The following is a 17,091-nucleotide window of genomic DNA, read 5'->3' as shown; positions in this document are numbered from 1 at the left end:
CAGACAAAGGCACCTTGTAGTGCTTTCAAAAACATATCAAGCCAGGATTGGAAGGACTTTTAGCTCTGAAATACATGCCCTTTGTAGCCAAATAAAATTGAGACAATCTCATCTGTAAATAGCTTTGCGATCGTGAAGTATTCTTATCTAATGTTTGTATACTGTGTTACTAGCACCAAAAACCGCTCAGGTCAGACCAGAACTATTAAAATTTCCAAAACATAGTTAATTTCACCCATGATTTCCCAAATTTGGCAGTATCATTTTATAGCACTCAAATGGCTCCAAAAGACTGATACAATTTATTGCACTTTTATAGCTATCAGATTTAAATGAGTAGTAAGTCACAGGACCAAAATTATTAACATACAACATGAACCAGATCAGCGTAATTATCATAATTCTTGCTTTTAGATAGCTATCAAATTTTCAAAGAACAACATTCATATAAACAATTACCTAGGGCTCGCTTGAAGACTATGTGATTTGGACATCTTCAAAAGCCTGCCATTTGAGACAGACATCACAGCAACAATCCCAAAATTCTTCATTAACTTTGCATCAGTGCTATTAATTTCATTCTTTAGATGCTCGATATATCCTTGGGTCTTTTCAACACATTATTTAATGAAAACTGCTTTCCCTCCATCAGTATCTCACCATTATTACAAAGAAGGAAATTTCCAACAACCGACCCCTGACTCCATTTCTTCAGGTTAAGAAACATGTGACTATACAAAAGAAATAAAAGAAATTTGAAGGGAATATTATAAAATTAAAAATCTATGAGGAAAAAACAATGCTTCTTCACATAAACACCCCAAAGTAAGTCTTACTAAAAGAGAACCACTCATGCCTTGCAATTGTATAGCACAATAATATCAATTAATTTGAAATTAGAAACACTTTAATAAGAAAACTCTGTCATCCTCTGGGGCTTACCTCGTCATCTTTGTACCAGGACAAGCTTTCAGCGGTAAGGACAAACCAGTATCCCTTAGAGCCTCCTTTCATGATGCCGATGTTGCTGATGGTTAGCCACCCCTTGCGAATCACCTACAAGAGAGCACAGATTGGCAGAGATGTTTAGTTTAACGCGAGCCAATGAAGAGCACAGGTCTTATATACTAAGCGAAGTTAAAAACAAGATATAAATTGCAGTAAGAACAATACTGTTTCCCCAAAGCCCAACTTCTATTAAGCTATTCAAGATAATTTATCTTCCCAAACTACAGATAACCAGAGGGAAAACTCTCCCATCAAATGAACAAAGTTAAAATTGCAGACTTAAATGGATGGTGGAAGCAAAGCAACTGACATAGACAGGAATTTAATGAGGCAAACTAGTAGGCTTGTGCTGAGACTATTTATGGCATTGCTGCTACAATTAAAACATATTTAGTTGATTGGATGAACAATAATAAACTGTCCATGCCACTGCCTCTTCCCCTTCCAGTCCACTGGTTCATTTGTTTGCCTGGTTTGTATCTCATTAGGATTTCCACCAGAGACTGGCCGCCAAATGGTGAAGAGAAGAAGATCAAGTCAACCAGTTAAGTTCCTTTTTAACAGCTCACAGCTCTGAATAAAACTGGATGAGGGAGAAAGCTGAAACAATAAGTGAAAATTAAAAGTTTGGAGCTTCTTAATGGTCTAGATTTATCCATCTACTTCTGGTTGTTATCTGTCATACTAAAAAATATGTAGCATTTTTACGAAAATATTTAAACTGTCTTTAAATTTTAAAACATTAATAACTTGGATTACAGCTTTGATAGAAATTATTTATAAATGGCATTTAAGTGAAAATCTATTTTTTTCTCATAGTTGCAAAGTTAAATTCAATTTTTCCACATAGCACAGTTTATCATCTTCCCATGCTAGATAATTTTTGTCATAGAACCCAAAATGAAATACTGGATAGAATTATATAATACTGTTCTAAATACTAAAAATCATCCTATATCTAAAGTGTTCAATATCCTAGAGATCCTGAATTATCCAAAAAAAAATACTTATTAAATGACTAATGTGTGTCAGTTCCTAAATGAAGATGATACACCTGAATAATTAGATTTAAAAAAATATTGATAGTAAGTTTTCTTGCTAAAGAAGAAAAGTCAATCCTAGGGAAATTGTGAAATAAGCCAAAGTTGTCTTATTGGTCTTCAAGACTCTCTCCATACCCTCGGTCCCTGCCACCCTTGATTCCCTGTTTCAACTTTTCCCAGGTGTCCATTCTCCTTTATAATGCTCTATAACTTCTGTAGACCTCTATATAGAATCTCACTCTATCCCTGACTAAGGCACTTCTCTCAGTTGTTCAAAATTACTCCTTCCTCTTCTTCCCTACTTCAGAAAGAAGGAAACAATACTTTGCAGAGTATGGTTTCTATCAGCTATATTATAATCATTGCGATGCTTTCTAAAAATACAGATTCTTAGGCCATCACCAGTTCAAACGAATCAGAATATGTACGTATGAAACCCAGAAATCTATATTTAAACACGTGTCCAAGGTGATTATCATCCATACTGAAGTTTGATGGCCATTGCATATACACATACAAACAAAACTTCACTCTGCTAGAGCAAGTAATCTCATCCAATTTCTACTAAGAAGCAAGTGGACAATTCATTTCACGCTAATACTGTCATCGACCCTATGAGCTTCTTACAAATAGCATACTAATCACAGTACTAAAATGAAAGTATACTTATTATTTTATCATGTATCTTTGGAGACAAGAGAAGTCTCCCAGATATTCCATAAACTGCAATGAACAAATCACTATTTCATTCACTGATAGAACAGGCTGGCTCCAACAAGGAGAGTCATGAATGTAGTTCAGTGAACATTTCTAAAGAACCTATTGTATGTCAAGATGAAAAAAGCATGATGATGCCATAATCCCTGACTCTGTGAATCTTATATTTTAGTGGGGAATGCAGATCAATAAAAATATAATCTCAGTCTAATAGTGTGATAAGAAATGTATGTCAAGCAAGGAGCAAAACTTGACATAATTCAGGAAGTTGTCATAGGCTTTTTTTGAAGAGATGGCACCTCAGAAGAGCCTAGAAGAGAAACAGAATTAGTCAGGTCAAGAAGTAGTTTGTTTACCATTTGTTTATCTATATGAAGAAGAGCAAACAAGAACAAAGTATGAAAGAGCCACTAAGTACAGAAAATGTGAGGTGGGGATGAAGAAGTTGAGGTTGGGGAGCAGGTGAGGGAAAGTCAGAGTGGATCCAGGTCCATGGACCCCAAATTTTAGTGATCTCACTCCCCCTGGCAGTACTAAAATAAATTTCAAGTACACATGTAATTTTATTTTTAAATTATATATGACCATTGTGTTAATAAATTATGTACATCATATGGAAATATACAGAGAAAGTTTAAAATCTGCATGAAGATAAAATAAATAATATTATTTTTTTATTTTGTGGGGAAAATATATTTTATGTCTTATGTTTATACTTTACTATTGAATTCTCAGAGCAAGGACACTGGCATTAATATGTATATTAAGTATTAGTAAGCCTGAACTGTTTTATTTTCTAGATAAAAATACATAAACGGATGTTCTACTATATCCTCCTTTATTCTAGTGGATTTTGTACACTCTCTAAGGCAGAGAAACTAGGCTATGTAAGCTCCTGCAATAACTCAAATGAGAAATGAGGTGTGAACTAAAGCCATGATATAGTAAGGATGAAAATAAATAAACTTACTGGAGAAATACCTATGAGATAAAATCAACAGGACTAATAACTGGATAAGAGAGAGATTACTGGAGTTAAAGACTCGAGAACTGCACTGTACAGGAGCCACTGGGTCCCAGTGAATAGTTTCAATTCAGATGTTCAATAAGTGTAAGATGCAACCTGGATTTTGAGAAGTTAGTACCAAAAAAATGCAAAATACCTCATTAAATGTTAGCAGATTTATCATAGTAACATTATGTTGGCTATATTGGGTTAAATAAAATCAATTTTTAGTAATCATTTCAATGTTTCTATTTTTTTAATGTGGCTGTCAGAACATTTTAAATTACGTATGTGGTTTACACTATATTTTTATTGGACATAGTGCTGTTCCAGAATGATGTCAGCATCTCTTGGGGCTACCACCTCAGAAGGAATAGAAAAGAAGAAGAGAAGAACCAAGTTTTGGAAAGTAGGAGAGCTGATGATGAATTCAGCCAAGACCATGTTGAATTTGAGGTACCTATGGGAAATATGCATAGAAGTGACCCGAACTCTGAAGCAAAATGGCAATGTTAGGACTAGAAATGAAGACTCATAAGTCATTAGTGTGTGTGTGTGCATATGTGTGTGTGTATCAGTTAAACTTTGAGTGAAATAACTGTGGCTCACAGTGGAATCCAAGGAAATACCAACATTTAAGAGGTGGTCAGAAAAGAGCCTGAAAAGAAATGTCGGAGAAGGAACAGCAGTGAGGTCATGGAAGCCAAAGGCAAGGTGAATTTTAAGGACAGTGTGGTTGAGAGTCAAATTCAACCCAGACAGGGATGTGTAAAGTGCAATGCAGACATCATAGTGCCTTCAGCTATGCCAATTGCAGTGAGATAGTGGGAGAAATCAGAGTTCACTGGGTTGAAAGGCGAATGAGAAGTAAAAAACAGAAACAATAATTGAAAAGAGCTCTATCCATAGGAAGATGACAGACAGTTAAAATCAGAATAGACACAAGACCAAAGGAGGTGATGGTGTTGTTATTACTATTTTGTTGTTATTGTTTTGGGATTTCTTTTCTTTTAGTACAGAAAAGAATTGAGCATATTTATTATTTGAGGAGAAATAAAAGAACAAAGAGAGAGGTGATAGAAGGATCAAGAAGATAGAAATGGAGGATAAAGAGTACAGAAGATGGACTGTCTGTAAACAGAAATGGAGTTGCTTCATCTTGAGAACCTGGGGACGTTGGGAGAGTAAGGGCAAATGTATGTCCTTTATGAAGACAAGGGTAGAAAGTTTTGGAAGGTTGTATTTGACCTTTCTAATTTACTTCATCAGAGCAGAGACTAAATGATCTGCAGGAGAGTGAGGGTGAGAAGTTAGAAAGAAGGCTTAATGAGAGCACTGGGACAATCAGTTGTTGAAAGGGGGCCGAGCACCTGCAGTCGGTTAAGCATCCTACTCTTGGTTTGGGCTCAGGTCATGATCTCAATGTTGGTCACAGCTGAGCCCGCATTGGGCTTCATGCTCAGTGCAGAGTCTGCTTTGGATTCTTCCTCCCTCCCCCTCAGCCTCTTCTCATACTCTCTCCATCTCTCAAATAAATAAAATCTTGAAAGAAAGAAAGAAAGAAAGAAAGAAAGAAAGAAAGAAAGAAAGAAAGAAAGAAAGAAAGAAAGAAAGAAAGAAAGAAAGAAAGAAAGAAAGAGAAAGGAAGAGAGAGAGAGAGGGAACATGACAAGAATTAGTAAAAAATAGTTGGCAAAGCACAACACTATAGAACTCATAGAAGATAACACAGGAATAAAAATCTAGAAGACTTTGGGTATAATGACACCTTTCTAGACACAGCACCAAAGACACAACTCATGCAATAAGTAATTGTTAAGCCAGACTTCATTAAAATTAAAAACTTCTGTTCTTCAAAAGACAGTATCAAGAGAATAAGAAGACAAGCCACAGATTGGGACAAAATAGACATATATGATAAAGGACAGTTACCCAAAATATACAGAGAACTCTTAAAACTCAGTGATAATAAAACACACAACCTGATTTTAAAATGGGCCAAAGACTTTAACAGATGCCTCATACAGATGGCAAATAAGCATATAAAAAGATCTTCCATATCATATGCCATCAGAGAAATGCAAATTAAAACAATGAGATACCATTACACACCTAATAAAATGTCCTAAATCCCAAAACCTGACAACATCAAATGCAGGATGTGGAACAACAGGAATGCTCACACATTTACTAGTGGGAATGCAAAATGGTACAACCACTTTGGAAGACTGTTTGGCACTCTCTTATGAAACTAAATATATTCTTACCATGTGATCCAGAAACCATGATCCTTGGTATTCACCAAAGGAGTTAAAAACTTATGTACACATATGTATGCTTAAAGAAGCTTTATTCATAATTGCCAAACCTTGGAAGTAACTGAGATGTCCTCCAGTAGATGAACAGCTAAACACACCATGGTGAATCTAGATAATGGAATATTATTCAACAATAAAAGAAATGAGCTTTCAAGACACGAAGAGACATAAAGGAAACTCAGATGCATATTGCTAAGTAAAAGAAACCAATCTGAAAAGGCTGTATAGTATAAGATTCCAGCTATAGGATATTCTAGAAAAGGCTAACCCACTGAGACAAAAAAAATCAGTGGTTGTCAGGAGTGAGGGTGGAGGTGGAGGAAGTGATGAATAGACAGAGCACAGAGGATTTTTAGGGCTAAAAATAAACTGCATGTTATTAAAATGATGGATATATATCATTATACCTTTTTTCCAAACCCACTCAGGATACAATTCTGAGAGTGAACCCTAAGGTATCTATGTACTTTGGGTGATGATGTGTCAATGTAGCTTCATCCCTGGATAAAAAAAAAAAGTCTGATAAGTTATGTTGGTAATGGGGGAGGGTACCCACATGTGGGGGCAGAGGTATATGAGAAATCTCTGTACCTTGTCTCCATTTTGTTGTAAACCTAAAAGTGCTGTAAAAAAAAAAATTCTTTTAAAAAATGGTTGAAAGCTGAGAATGAAGGCCATAGCTTGCAAGGACACAACTGGCATAGCTGAATAATTATTGCCAACAGTGCTCTGCATACTAGATGTAGAAAAAGAGAAGATAAGTGGGAATTGATCCAGGGTTCTGAATTTCGAGGCCCAAGTGACCTAAATATATGGGTGTAAAGATGTTAAAGATTTGGGGCAAGGGACTAATCCAGGTGATCATCCATTCAATCTAGGTCAGACAGAGAAATGAGACCAGGTGGGGTCTAATAGAAAGGTAGAAAATGAAAAGATGAAGAGATTGGAGATGACGGTGAGGTTAAAAAAAATGCAGAAAGTATGTAAGTGAAGACAAGAATGGAGTTTTGGGGACTTAAGATGATGTGAAGCAATAAGTTGCCTGATCCTACCGGTACCATTGTATTAATCTCCCAAAGATGCACCACTATGTCTAGAAGTACTGAATGTTATAGCTAAATAGGATATTTGGTAAACATGATTTAGTCCAGTGGATATATTCAAATGCACTATGTGGAAATTATGAGTTACTAATAACAGTTAAAATGGAATCTGCAAGGAATTGACAAAAAATAATTAGATATTGCATTCTATGAAATTACAGTCATTTGCATTGCAACAGGCTTTCTCATTTGGAGAAAAAAAGAGAGTGACAGCTAGCATGTTGTGAATGCACATGGCCGCATCCCTTCACGGGCACCCACAGAAGTGTGTTTAGCACCGAACGCTGTCAGCAAGTTAAGTTGCTGTCATGAAATATTTAAGAAGCTCTGGCCTACTCCCAGCCTTTTCTGGAGGGAAAAAAAAAAAAGGAAGCATATTTGCCACAAATGGGCTTTTTGTTTTCCCAATGACAATCAGTTCAAAATAGGAATCAGGAAAAACCAATTCCCAATGTACTTTTTCACAAAAGAATTGGTCACGAAATCAAGGTAAAACAACGGAATAAGATAGGAAAAGGCAAACATTCAGGAAAAATGGTCAGAATACAAGAGGTAAGAATGCTGAGGGGAAGTTAAAAGAATGAGACAAAGGAAAATAAGTGAGAAAAAGAAGACAAAGACTAATTAAAATAATAAAATTTGAAAAGAATGATGAGACAAATGGGATTGACCATAGGTTCTTTTCATAGAGAAAGATAGACTATAAAATGTTAATTTTGCATTCAAATTTAAAATTACCAAAAAAAAAAAAAAGCCACCGACATTCAGTAGATTAAGCATTTACAGCCTCTTGGTGTTTGAACATCAAATTCTGTTTTGAGTGTCCAAGTAAACAAGAGCAAGCAAGCTCATAATTACATGACTAGAAGGGACCTTCAGAGCTGAAAGGGCATGTTCATATTTGTAAGGCTTGAGGACAACCATTTTAAAAATTTTACTGCCATAAAATATCATGCAAGTCTTTTTTTTGCCAGGCACAGAAACTCTGAAAGCAACTGTAAGACCAGGAATGGGAAGAGTAGAACAGCCCAGTCCCTCTCTCTCTTAGTGGCCAGTCTTCTCTAAAGAGTATTAGCTAGTTCCCTCCATGCTAGGAGAACCCAGGGATGGTAAAGCCTATATATTAGGAATGAGTTCGGACCTCAACATCTGGCCAGCACACTGGATCATAAAATTAATACACAGACAAGGAATAAAATTATGGGGAGAAAAAAAGTACGTGTGGAAAAGTTCTAATGTGGCCAAGGCTTTGGGCCTTGAACTTTATTTGTGAGCAGGGCATTTTAACCTTGACCTTGCTTATGGTAGACCATACAAGTTCTTCTCAGCTCTGCAGCTGGCTTTTAACTGTTGCAGCCTAAGTGGAGGCTGTAAATCATAAACTGATATTTCGATCTGGGTAGATTATAAAAGCTTATCCACAGGCTTTATCCAGAGATGAGCAGCTGCTTCTATAAAGGTAATTGACACACTGCCTGGCCTCTGTGGATAAATGCTGCAGAGCTGTATGGGCCCAGCGAAGGCACAGGCCAAGCCAGTCACTCAGCTGCTTGGGAGAGACCTACCTTTGCGAGCACAGGCATCCTTAGAATACAGTCTTCTCCTGGAATTTGGCTGGCAGAGAGTTTTTTAAGCAGCTGTGCCGGAGGCAAGGATTCAACTATGGGGAAAAGAGTCTTCCCATATATAAGCCTCATAGGCCTCAGGAGGGAGAATTCGATTTACTACGTTGAAACTCTAAGGCAGCGGAGGGCAGTATGTATCTCAGAGCCCTCTTAAGGTTCTACCTTTAATTTATTAGGTCCAAGCCCAGGTGGGAGGTAGGAAAGATTAGATGAGCTTCCCTCAAGGTTGTTCTTTATCCGGGGCCAGGGCAAAGAAGGAACCATGAAGAACTAACCTTTCCTTGTGTGGCTTATTTACAGACACAAAGGTCACCCTCTACTGCAGCGCAAGTTCCAAAGCTGGCTCTGGATTAATTATACAAGCACGAGGAAGTCTCCTCAGAAGGCCTAGGCTTTGAGATCACGAAATTATGTAACAAGAGGCAGGAAGGCAAACACAAAGGCAACGGAAAAATTAGGAGGTTTTGAATATGCTGCACAGTGGAGGGAGGTAACTCAAACAGGACCTGAATACCAGGGCCATCACCACTGCAGAGTCCTAACTGTTGCAAAAGAGAGCAACGTTTCAGTGTTCAGACCACGTGTCTAGATGTCTCTCTCCTTTGACGGTTAAGTGCACAGTCGCAAAAATAACTTTTTAGGGAGAGAATCCCCCCAATAAATGTATAGTTCACAAACAACTAAAAAAAACAAAAAACAACTGTTTGACAGCCTGGTAGGACTAAAATCGGGAAGGTTTCCTCTGTCTACACTCTCTCTGTTAGAGACCCCTAAATGTCTGCGACAGTCAATGGCCACACCTACAAAAGAGTACAAGAAGTGGTGATCAAAACAGTAAGGTACAGGCACAAAAACAGACACATACATCAGTGCAACAGAAAAGAGGTCCCAGAAATAAACCCATGGTTTTATGGTCAATTAATCTACAACAAACGAGGCAAGAATATACAATAGAAAAAAAAAGTCTCTTCAACAAATGGTGTTGGGAAAACTGGACAGCTACATGTAAAAGAATGAAACTGGACCACTTTCTTACACTACACACAAAAATAAACTCAAAATGGATTAAAGACCTAAATGTGAAACCTGAAACCATAAAAATCTCCAGAAGAGACTGCAGGTAGTAGTTTCTCTGACATCAGCCATAGCAACATTTTTCTAGATTTTTTTTCTCCTAAGGCAAGGGAAACAAAAGCAAAAATAAACTATTGGGACTATGCCAAAATAAAAAGCTTCAGCACGGCAAAGGAAATAATTAACAAAACAAAAAGACAACCTACTGAATGGTAGAAGATATTTGCAAGTGATATATCTGATAAGAAGTTAGTATTCAAAATATATAAAGAACTTATACAACTAAATACCAAAAAACCACAAATAATCCAATTAAAATGGGCAAAAGACATGAAGAGACATACAAATGGCCAACAGACACATGAAAAGATGCACAGTACTCATCATCAGGGAAATGCGAATCAAAACCACAACGAGATGTCACCTCACACCTGTCAGAATGGCTAAAATCAAAAACTCAAGAAACAACAAGTGTTGGCAAGGATGTGGTGGACAGTTGGTGGGAATGCAAACCTGTGCAACCACTGAGGAAAATAGTATGGAGGAGGTTCCTCAAAATTTTAAAATAGGTTACCATATTATGTAGTAATTGCACTACTGGCTATTTACCCAAAGAATGCAAGAACACTAATTCAAAAAGATATATGCACCCCTATGGTTATAGCAGCATTATTTACAATAGCCAAGATATGCAAGCAACCCAAGTGCCCACTGATAGAGGAATGGATTAAGATGTGGTATATATGTACAATGTAATATTACCCAGCCATAAAAAAAGAATGAAATCTTGCCATTTGCAACAAGATGGATGGATCTAGAGGGGTAAATACTAAGTGAAATAAGTCAGCCAGAGAAAGACAAATAGTATACAATTTCACCCATATGCGGGATTTAAAAACCAAAAGAACAAATAAAAAAAGAGAGAGAGAGAGAGGAAAAAAAAGAGAGAGAGAAAAAAAAAAAAAGAAAGAAAAAGACTCTTAACTATAGAGAACAAACTGGGTGAAATAGGTGAAGGGGATTAAGAGTATACTTATCATGATGAGCACTGAGTAATGCAGAGAATTGCTGGGTTGCTATATTGTAGACCTGAAACTAATATAACACTATACATTATTTAATTATACTGGAATTAAAAAAAAAAATAAAGTACCTAGAACTTTCGGAAGAAAGAAAGAAAGAAAGAAAGAAAGAAAGAAAGAAAGAAAGAAAGAAAGGAAGGAAGGAAGGGAAAGAGTACAGGAACATAAGTGTGGCCTGGGATAAACTGCTTTAAAGATCAAAGAGTCTATTTGTCTTAAAAATTGGTTGATTTGGAGCTAGTGCTGGCATTATCTTTTGTGGCCCATCTTTGCTTTATTTCTGAAATAAGGAACACAGACTATTTCAACTTCAGAAGCCCACAAAGAACAACCCATTTTTGTGGAGGCCAGCTCAGGGTGTAGCTGCTGAAGGAACCCCGACTCCACTGGGGCAAGACCCTCTTTGCCTGAAGCTGACAGAGGATGAGCTGGGCGCAGACTTTAACTTGATGTTTCATAAGTATCTTAGATTTTACAAACCCCTGTGGTGATATAATCTGTGGGCTAGGACTTCTGATAACTCCATGGTAGGAAGGGGTTCATGTTTGCATTAAGGGCATGTCTATTTTGTTGCTATTTTATTACTGAGTCTTAATATATTGGAATATATTATTGATGCCGTATGATCATTGCAGAATCTCCAGAGGCTATGGGAACAATATGACAGGACATAATTTGAAACAGAAAACAAGATAAGGAGGAAACATTTAACCTTAAGCACAGACTGGCCTTGGATTGAATTTTACTGATGTACTGTTTTGACCCATTTCAGAGCCTTCTATCCATTAGAGGTGCTTGGAGGATGCCCAAAGAGCCATGGTTAGCTTGGAAGGAGTGGCTTCAAGAAGTAGGATCTCTTTCCACAAAGGGGGCTAGCCACACTCCTGGACAACCAGTGGCTTAACCATTTAACCCAACGGAAGAGAAGGTGGTGGAAAACTGAAGAATACTGCCAAGAGTGGGGGATGGAGTTGCACGCTGGTTGTTTACTCACTCATTCCCCTCCAGGAGAAGTAAAGTGACTTCTCAGATTGGAAATCTAGAAGGACAAATAGGGAAGTGTCGTCAGGACTGTTCTCTCCCCCATTCTCTCCCTTACTCATCTTGGTAGCTAGCCTGTCCACAGAGAACACACAGGCTAAGAGAAGAAGGGGCTTACCCCTGTGGTTTTAAGAGACAAGTTTTATTCAGGAAACATGTTCAAAGATCTTTCTCACCTAAGATACTTGATAAGTCAGTCAACTGTATTTACTGAATGCTTCTGATGGACCAGGCACTGTGCTAAGGGCCCTGCCCCTCTGATCACAAATGAGGGCCACCATGACTGTGCCCAGATGTGTCTTATCATGGACTGACATAATGTAAAAAACTGATTTTCACATTCGATGAACTAATCTTGTGATTGGGATAAGGAAGCTGTGAAAGTAAGCAAATAAGGTGAAGCATACTAAGCTAATTGAAAATAATCAAAGACATAAAATTATCAAATATTTTATGATAAATTGTTTTGTTTTCAAGACTTTATAAAACACCATGATGAAGGAATTGGCTAAGTGACATTTGTATGTTTGGATGTTCCTTGCATGGTTTTACCTTTCTAGGAAATCAGAACACAGAGTTTCATTAAGTATCTAAAATAGGCAAAGTTAAAAATACAATTTGACTCCATTTCTAGGAACTCCAGGATAATAATAATAGCTAACACTTACTGAAAGCTACTCTAAGCCAGGCATTGTGCTAGAAGTACCATGCGTATTATTTCTTTTAATCCACAGAATAATCCTTTGAGGGAAATAGTATTTTCTCTATGTGACAGATGAGGAAATTGAATCAGGCTCCTGTTTCACTGCCAAGCACCTCCTTGTAGCCAACAGGCCTTCTTCATGGGAGGAAGCATAAATAAAATTTATTTATCATGGGAGTTGGCCACTTTGCTTACTTTGATTCGGCCTCTTAGTATTTGTATAAAAGAAAATCTCTCTGGTGGTCTAATTTCAGAGCCCCAGCCCATAACCCACAACAGATACGGGGATACTGGCAACAATTGGAAAGAAGCAATTGGAAACAATCTATTTGCCTAAATGGAAAATGGCTAATAGATAATGTCTAATGTCATAACCCTCTAATATTAAATTAAACTGAGGGGATAGACAAAATGGGTGCAGGGGAGTGGGAGATACCGGTTTCCAGTTATGGAATGAATAAGTCATGGGAATAAAAGGCACAGCATCAGGAATACAGTCAATGATATTACAGTAACAATGTAACAGGACAGGTGGTAGCTACACTTGTGAACGTAGCATAAGGTATAAACCTGTCAAATCACTAAGTTGTACACATAAAACAAATGTAACATTTTGTGCCAACTATACTAAAAAAGAAATAGGAATAGGGTCAATGTCCAAGGTTCAGTCCATATTTAGGCCAATGGCTTCATTCTATTCTGTGACTGCAGAATATACCCAAACCCGGTTAGTGACATTACAAAATAATAATAATAATAATAATAATAATTTTTTGTACCTACTCTAGGTGTTAATTAAAAACAGGAGATATTTGAAGTTTTTCTATCCTCTATTGTTTTAGAAATTTAATAAATTCTCAAGGTTTCTTATGATTAAAAAAATAAGCAGAGCAAAAACACCTAATGCATGACATGAGAAAATATTTTTGCCGAGGAGTGTTAATATTAGGCAGGACTCTAGTCAGACTGTCTGGGATTGTCTCTTAGCGCCAACACCTGCTAGCCTGGTGATGTTGAGTCTCTGCCTCAACTTCTTCACATGTAACATGGGATAATAATAATAACAGCTGCAACACAGTTTTTGTGAGGATTATGAGTTAATAAATGTAAAGGACTTAGATCAGTACCTATTAGTACTATTATATATGTATTATTTCAGTTACATTTGTTAATGTAAGGACAGAAAAAAGACTAATATATATATACACACACACACCAAATGTTTAACTATGATTGAAAATTAGTGGTAAGATATAAAGTTATATTTATTTCCTCCAATCTTCCTGTATTTTCCATTTGCTCCTACAATTTTCATGCTATTAAAAACGCAAGGTGCCATCATATTATTGCTTGCTTAAAAGAGGCAATTTCTTGAGATTCCCCTAAATGTGTCATGAACGCAGCATGTTGGAGGACTGAGGCAGATTATGAACAACTCGGTAGTGAAATAACTCTGCAGCACAACATAAAAAGAAGTGATTCTGGAATATTACATGGGAAATCACAAAGAAGATTGACTATTTTAGATAAGAAATGGATTTGACTGGCTGAAAACATATTAGTAGTACACAATAAAACTGATTGAAAATAAGGAAATGACATTTAAGACCTGTATCAAATCCCCCTTTCTATTTGAAGAAACAGCTGCCAAAAAGATAATGACTTTCTGGTTTCTCTATAAAATCCAACCTTTACCTAACAAAACTGACATGAGTTTGGATCATAATCATGTAAAAAATATTTTTTTAAAGCTGAACTCCAAGTTATGGTTTCATGAAATAACCTCACAAGGGTAACCTTGAAGAGCACCCTTCCCTCTATGTTTCTAGACTCCCTAAACCTACAGGATGAGTTCTCCGTGCCTCCATCATTTCCCATCCATTCTGCTCCATAGAAGCAACTGAAACCTCTTTCCACTGAGACTTGCTTCCAGAACATTAGCCAATGCTCACATAACGAGTACATTTTTCATGCCTCTGTGGCTTAGCAGGCTATTGTACTATCTTGATTCCCAAAATTACTCCTGAAGAATTTCTTCCCTTCTCATCATATCCCTGAATTTGCTCAGTTGCCTGTTTATGCAGTTTCTGCAACATGCACTACTATTTCTGAAGAGTTCACTAAGAGTCAGCTGTTTATTCTCAGAGTTTACTCACCCAAACCTCCGCAAGATCCAGGCCATTAACCATGATGAAAATCAGGGCTCTACTTTTTTCACTTTTTTCCTGCATATCTTTTCCATGTGCAGAGCTTCCTTTGAAGTTAATAGGAGCCCTCCATGTGGAAAAGATTCCAAATGATACAAAACAGAATGAGAATGAAACTCATCATCTATTTCTCACATTCAAGGACAAAAATATACACACACAAAGGAAAAGATACCCCATAATTAGTAAGGTCTGAGTAGAATATGGATAATTTACTAAAAATAATTTAGAAAGCTTCTTTAAGAGAGAAAAGAACACCTTAGTAAATATTTATTAGGTCATTTAATAGAGAATTAAGGAGTACCTTATACGTGTCAGATAGCACAATGAAAATACAAGGATAAGCCCCCAAATAAAAATAAAAAATAAGCATAGTCCCTAAACTTCAAGGAGCTTATGGACAAATGGGAGAATAGACAGGAAGCAAAGACTCACACAGGCAAATGTACAATTACAGCTGTGGCTGGTGCTGCCAAGGATTGGTTCAGTATATTAAGGGAGCTCTGGCCTGCATGGGATATAAAAAGAGACATACTTGAAGATTTTAACACTTGCACTAAAATCTGAAGAGTGTGGCGTGGGAGTGGGGGATCAGGTGGCCACAGCACAGAAGGCAAGAGTGGGCCCTTGCAAAACAAGTCTGGAGAGGAGGCAAACCATGCGTGGAGGAAAGCCAACATGTGAAGTCTGGCAGGGAAAGATGAACCTACAAGGCAGACACAAGTGGCGAGCAGCCAGGAGAAAACAACAGGGAATACTGAGTCCACACAAGTCAATGGACGTGAATGTTTTAATAAGACGAATGGACTGCAAAGGTCAAAAGCCACTGCGAGGGGAAGTGAGATTCAAAGTAAAAAATATATATATTCAAAAAATACTGCCCCAAATTGATTTGGGTAACAGGGAGTTTATCGAAGAGATAATATTCAAAGTATTTAACAGCTAGTATGGCACCAGCCTGACCAATCTGAAAAGGTGTGGAGGTCACAGTGCTAGAGCAGAGCCCCAGAGGCCCCCCTCTGCACTAGACCTTTGCTTTTAATTTCTAACTAAGGAGGAAGTTGGGGGGATTCTGAGAAAGGAGCCTCAGTGTCTCTGATAATAGGCAGGCACTGGGGTGGGGGGGAGCAGCCAGTTAAATAACCGGTATAAAAGCATTCAATATTTGAACAGCCAGTGTAGCTCCACTAATAAATACACGCTGGCTGCCTGACCACACCAAGCCTCTGCTCTGCGGCTTCACGGCGAGGGGAGGCAGCCAGACTGAGTGCGTGAGGGACAGAGCAGAAGGTCTCCCAGGCAACTCTGATTTCATGTTGCTAAATCAATACCTAACAACATCTTCTAGATGCAGAAAAACATTCTTCCAAAATTAAAAAAAAAAAAATGGGCCAATGGAGAAAACAGGTATCAAACAGATATATTAAAAAGATCCTGGCAATTTTCTCATGAAGAGAAGCAACAAGATGAGTTGTTATTTGATCAGTCAGGCTGAAGCGTTTTGAGGAACAAAGTGCCTAACACACCGCCTGATAAAAACAGCCACTCAGAGAGTGGCAGCTATTATTATAATGTGATTGTTAAGAACTCAAATATGCCAGAGAGTGACAGGTAGAAGTTTAAATACACATCACAGTTTCTGGGTAATATAACACTTAATGAAAAAGATACGATGCTATTTTAGTGAATAATAAAGAAGCCCCAGTAGGATTTCTTCCTTCTCTGGACCTTTATTTTGTTCATTATCTGAATTTAGCACTTACATCATCTTGTTTTGAATTACCTGCAATTGTGTTTGCTTTGCTTCCATTTTCCCATTCAGGGTCTAGCTTGGTTGAAAGCATGGGCTTTCCGAGTTTGTATATCAATTCTGCCATTTACTAGCTGTATGAACTTGGGCAAGTTACTTACTCGAACCAATCCTCGTTTTTTCTTCATCTGAAAATTGGAGCTAATACTCCTAACTGAAATACATACTGTGAGTATTAAGTGAGATGAATGTACATAAACAACTCGGTAGAACGTTTGGGATCTGGTAAATGTTCAATAAATCATAGGAATTACTGTGAAGTACAGACTATCACCAGCCTGACCCCCGGAATTCAGGGAGCTTCTAGAAGAAGCTTCGGCCTAAGTGTCAATCTCACCTTTTAGAAACTAAACT

General features: G+C 37.4%; 1 protein-coding gene across 8 annotated transcripts in view; it reads right to left on the bottom strand.

Moving 5' to 3' along the window:
• Positions 1-17,091, bottom strand: part of DNM3 (dynamin 3) — a 524,278-nt gene that overhangs the window by 246,639 nt on the left and 260,548 nt on the right. For all 8 annotated transcript variants that reach the window (XM_026509365.4, XM_026509361.4, XM_048225441.2 and 5 more), the window contains one exon: positions 943-1,056. In XM_026509365.4, coding sequence (XP_026365150.1) covers positions 943-1,056 — 114 coding nt within the window. The remainder of the gene's footprint in view (positions 1-942; positions 1,057-17,091) is intronic.

This window comes from Ursus arctos, unplaced genomic scaffold (genome assembly GCF_023065955.2).
Source record: "Ursus arctos isolate Adak ecotype North America unplaced genomic scaffold, UrsArc2.0 scaffold_2, whole genome shotgun sequence".
Taxonomy (NCBI): domain Eukaryota; kingdom Metazoa; phylum Chordata; class Mammalia; order Carnivora; family Ursidae; genus Ursus; species Ursus arctos.
Note: the sequence above shows the minus strand (reverse complement) of the source record. Positions and strands in the feature narration are given on the sequence as shown.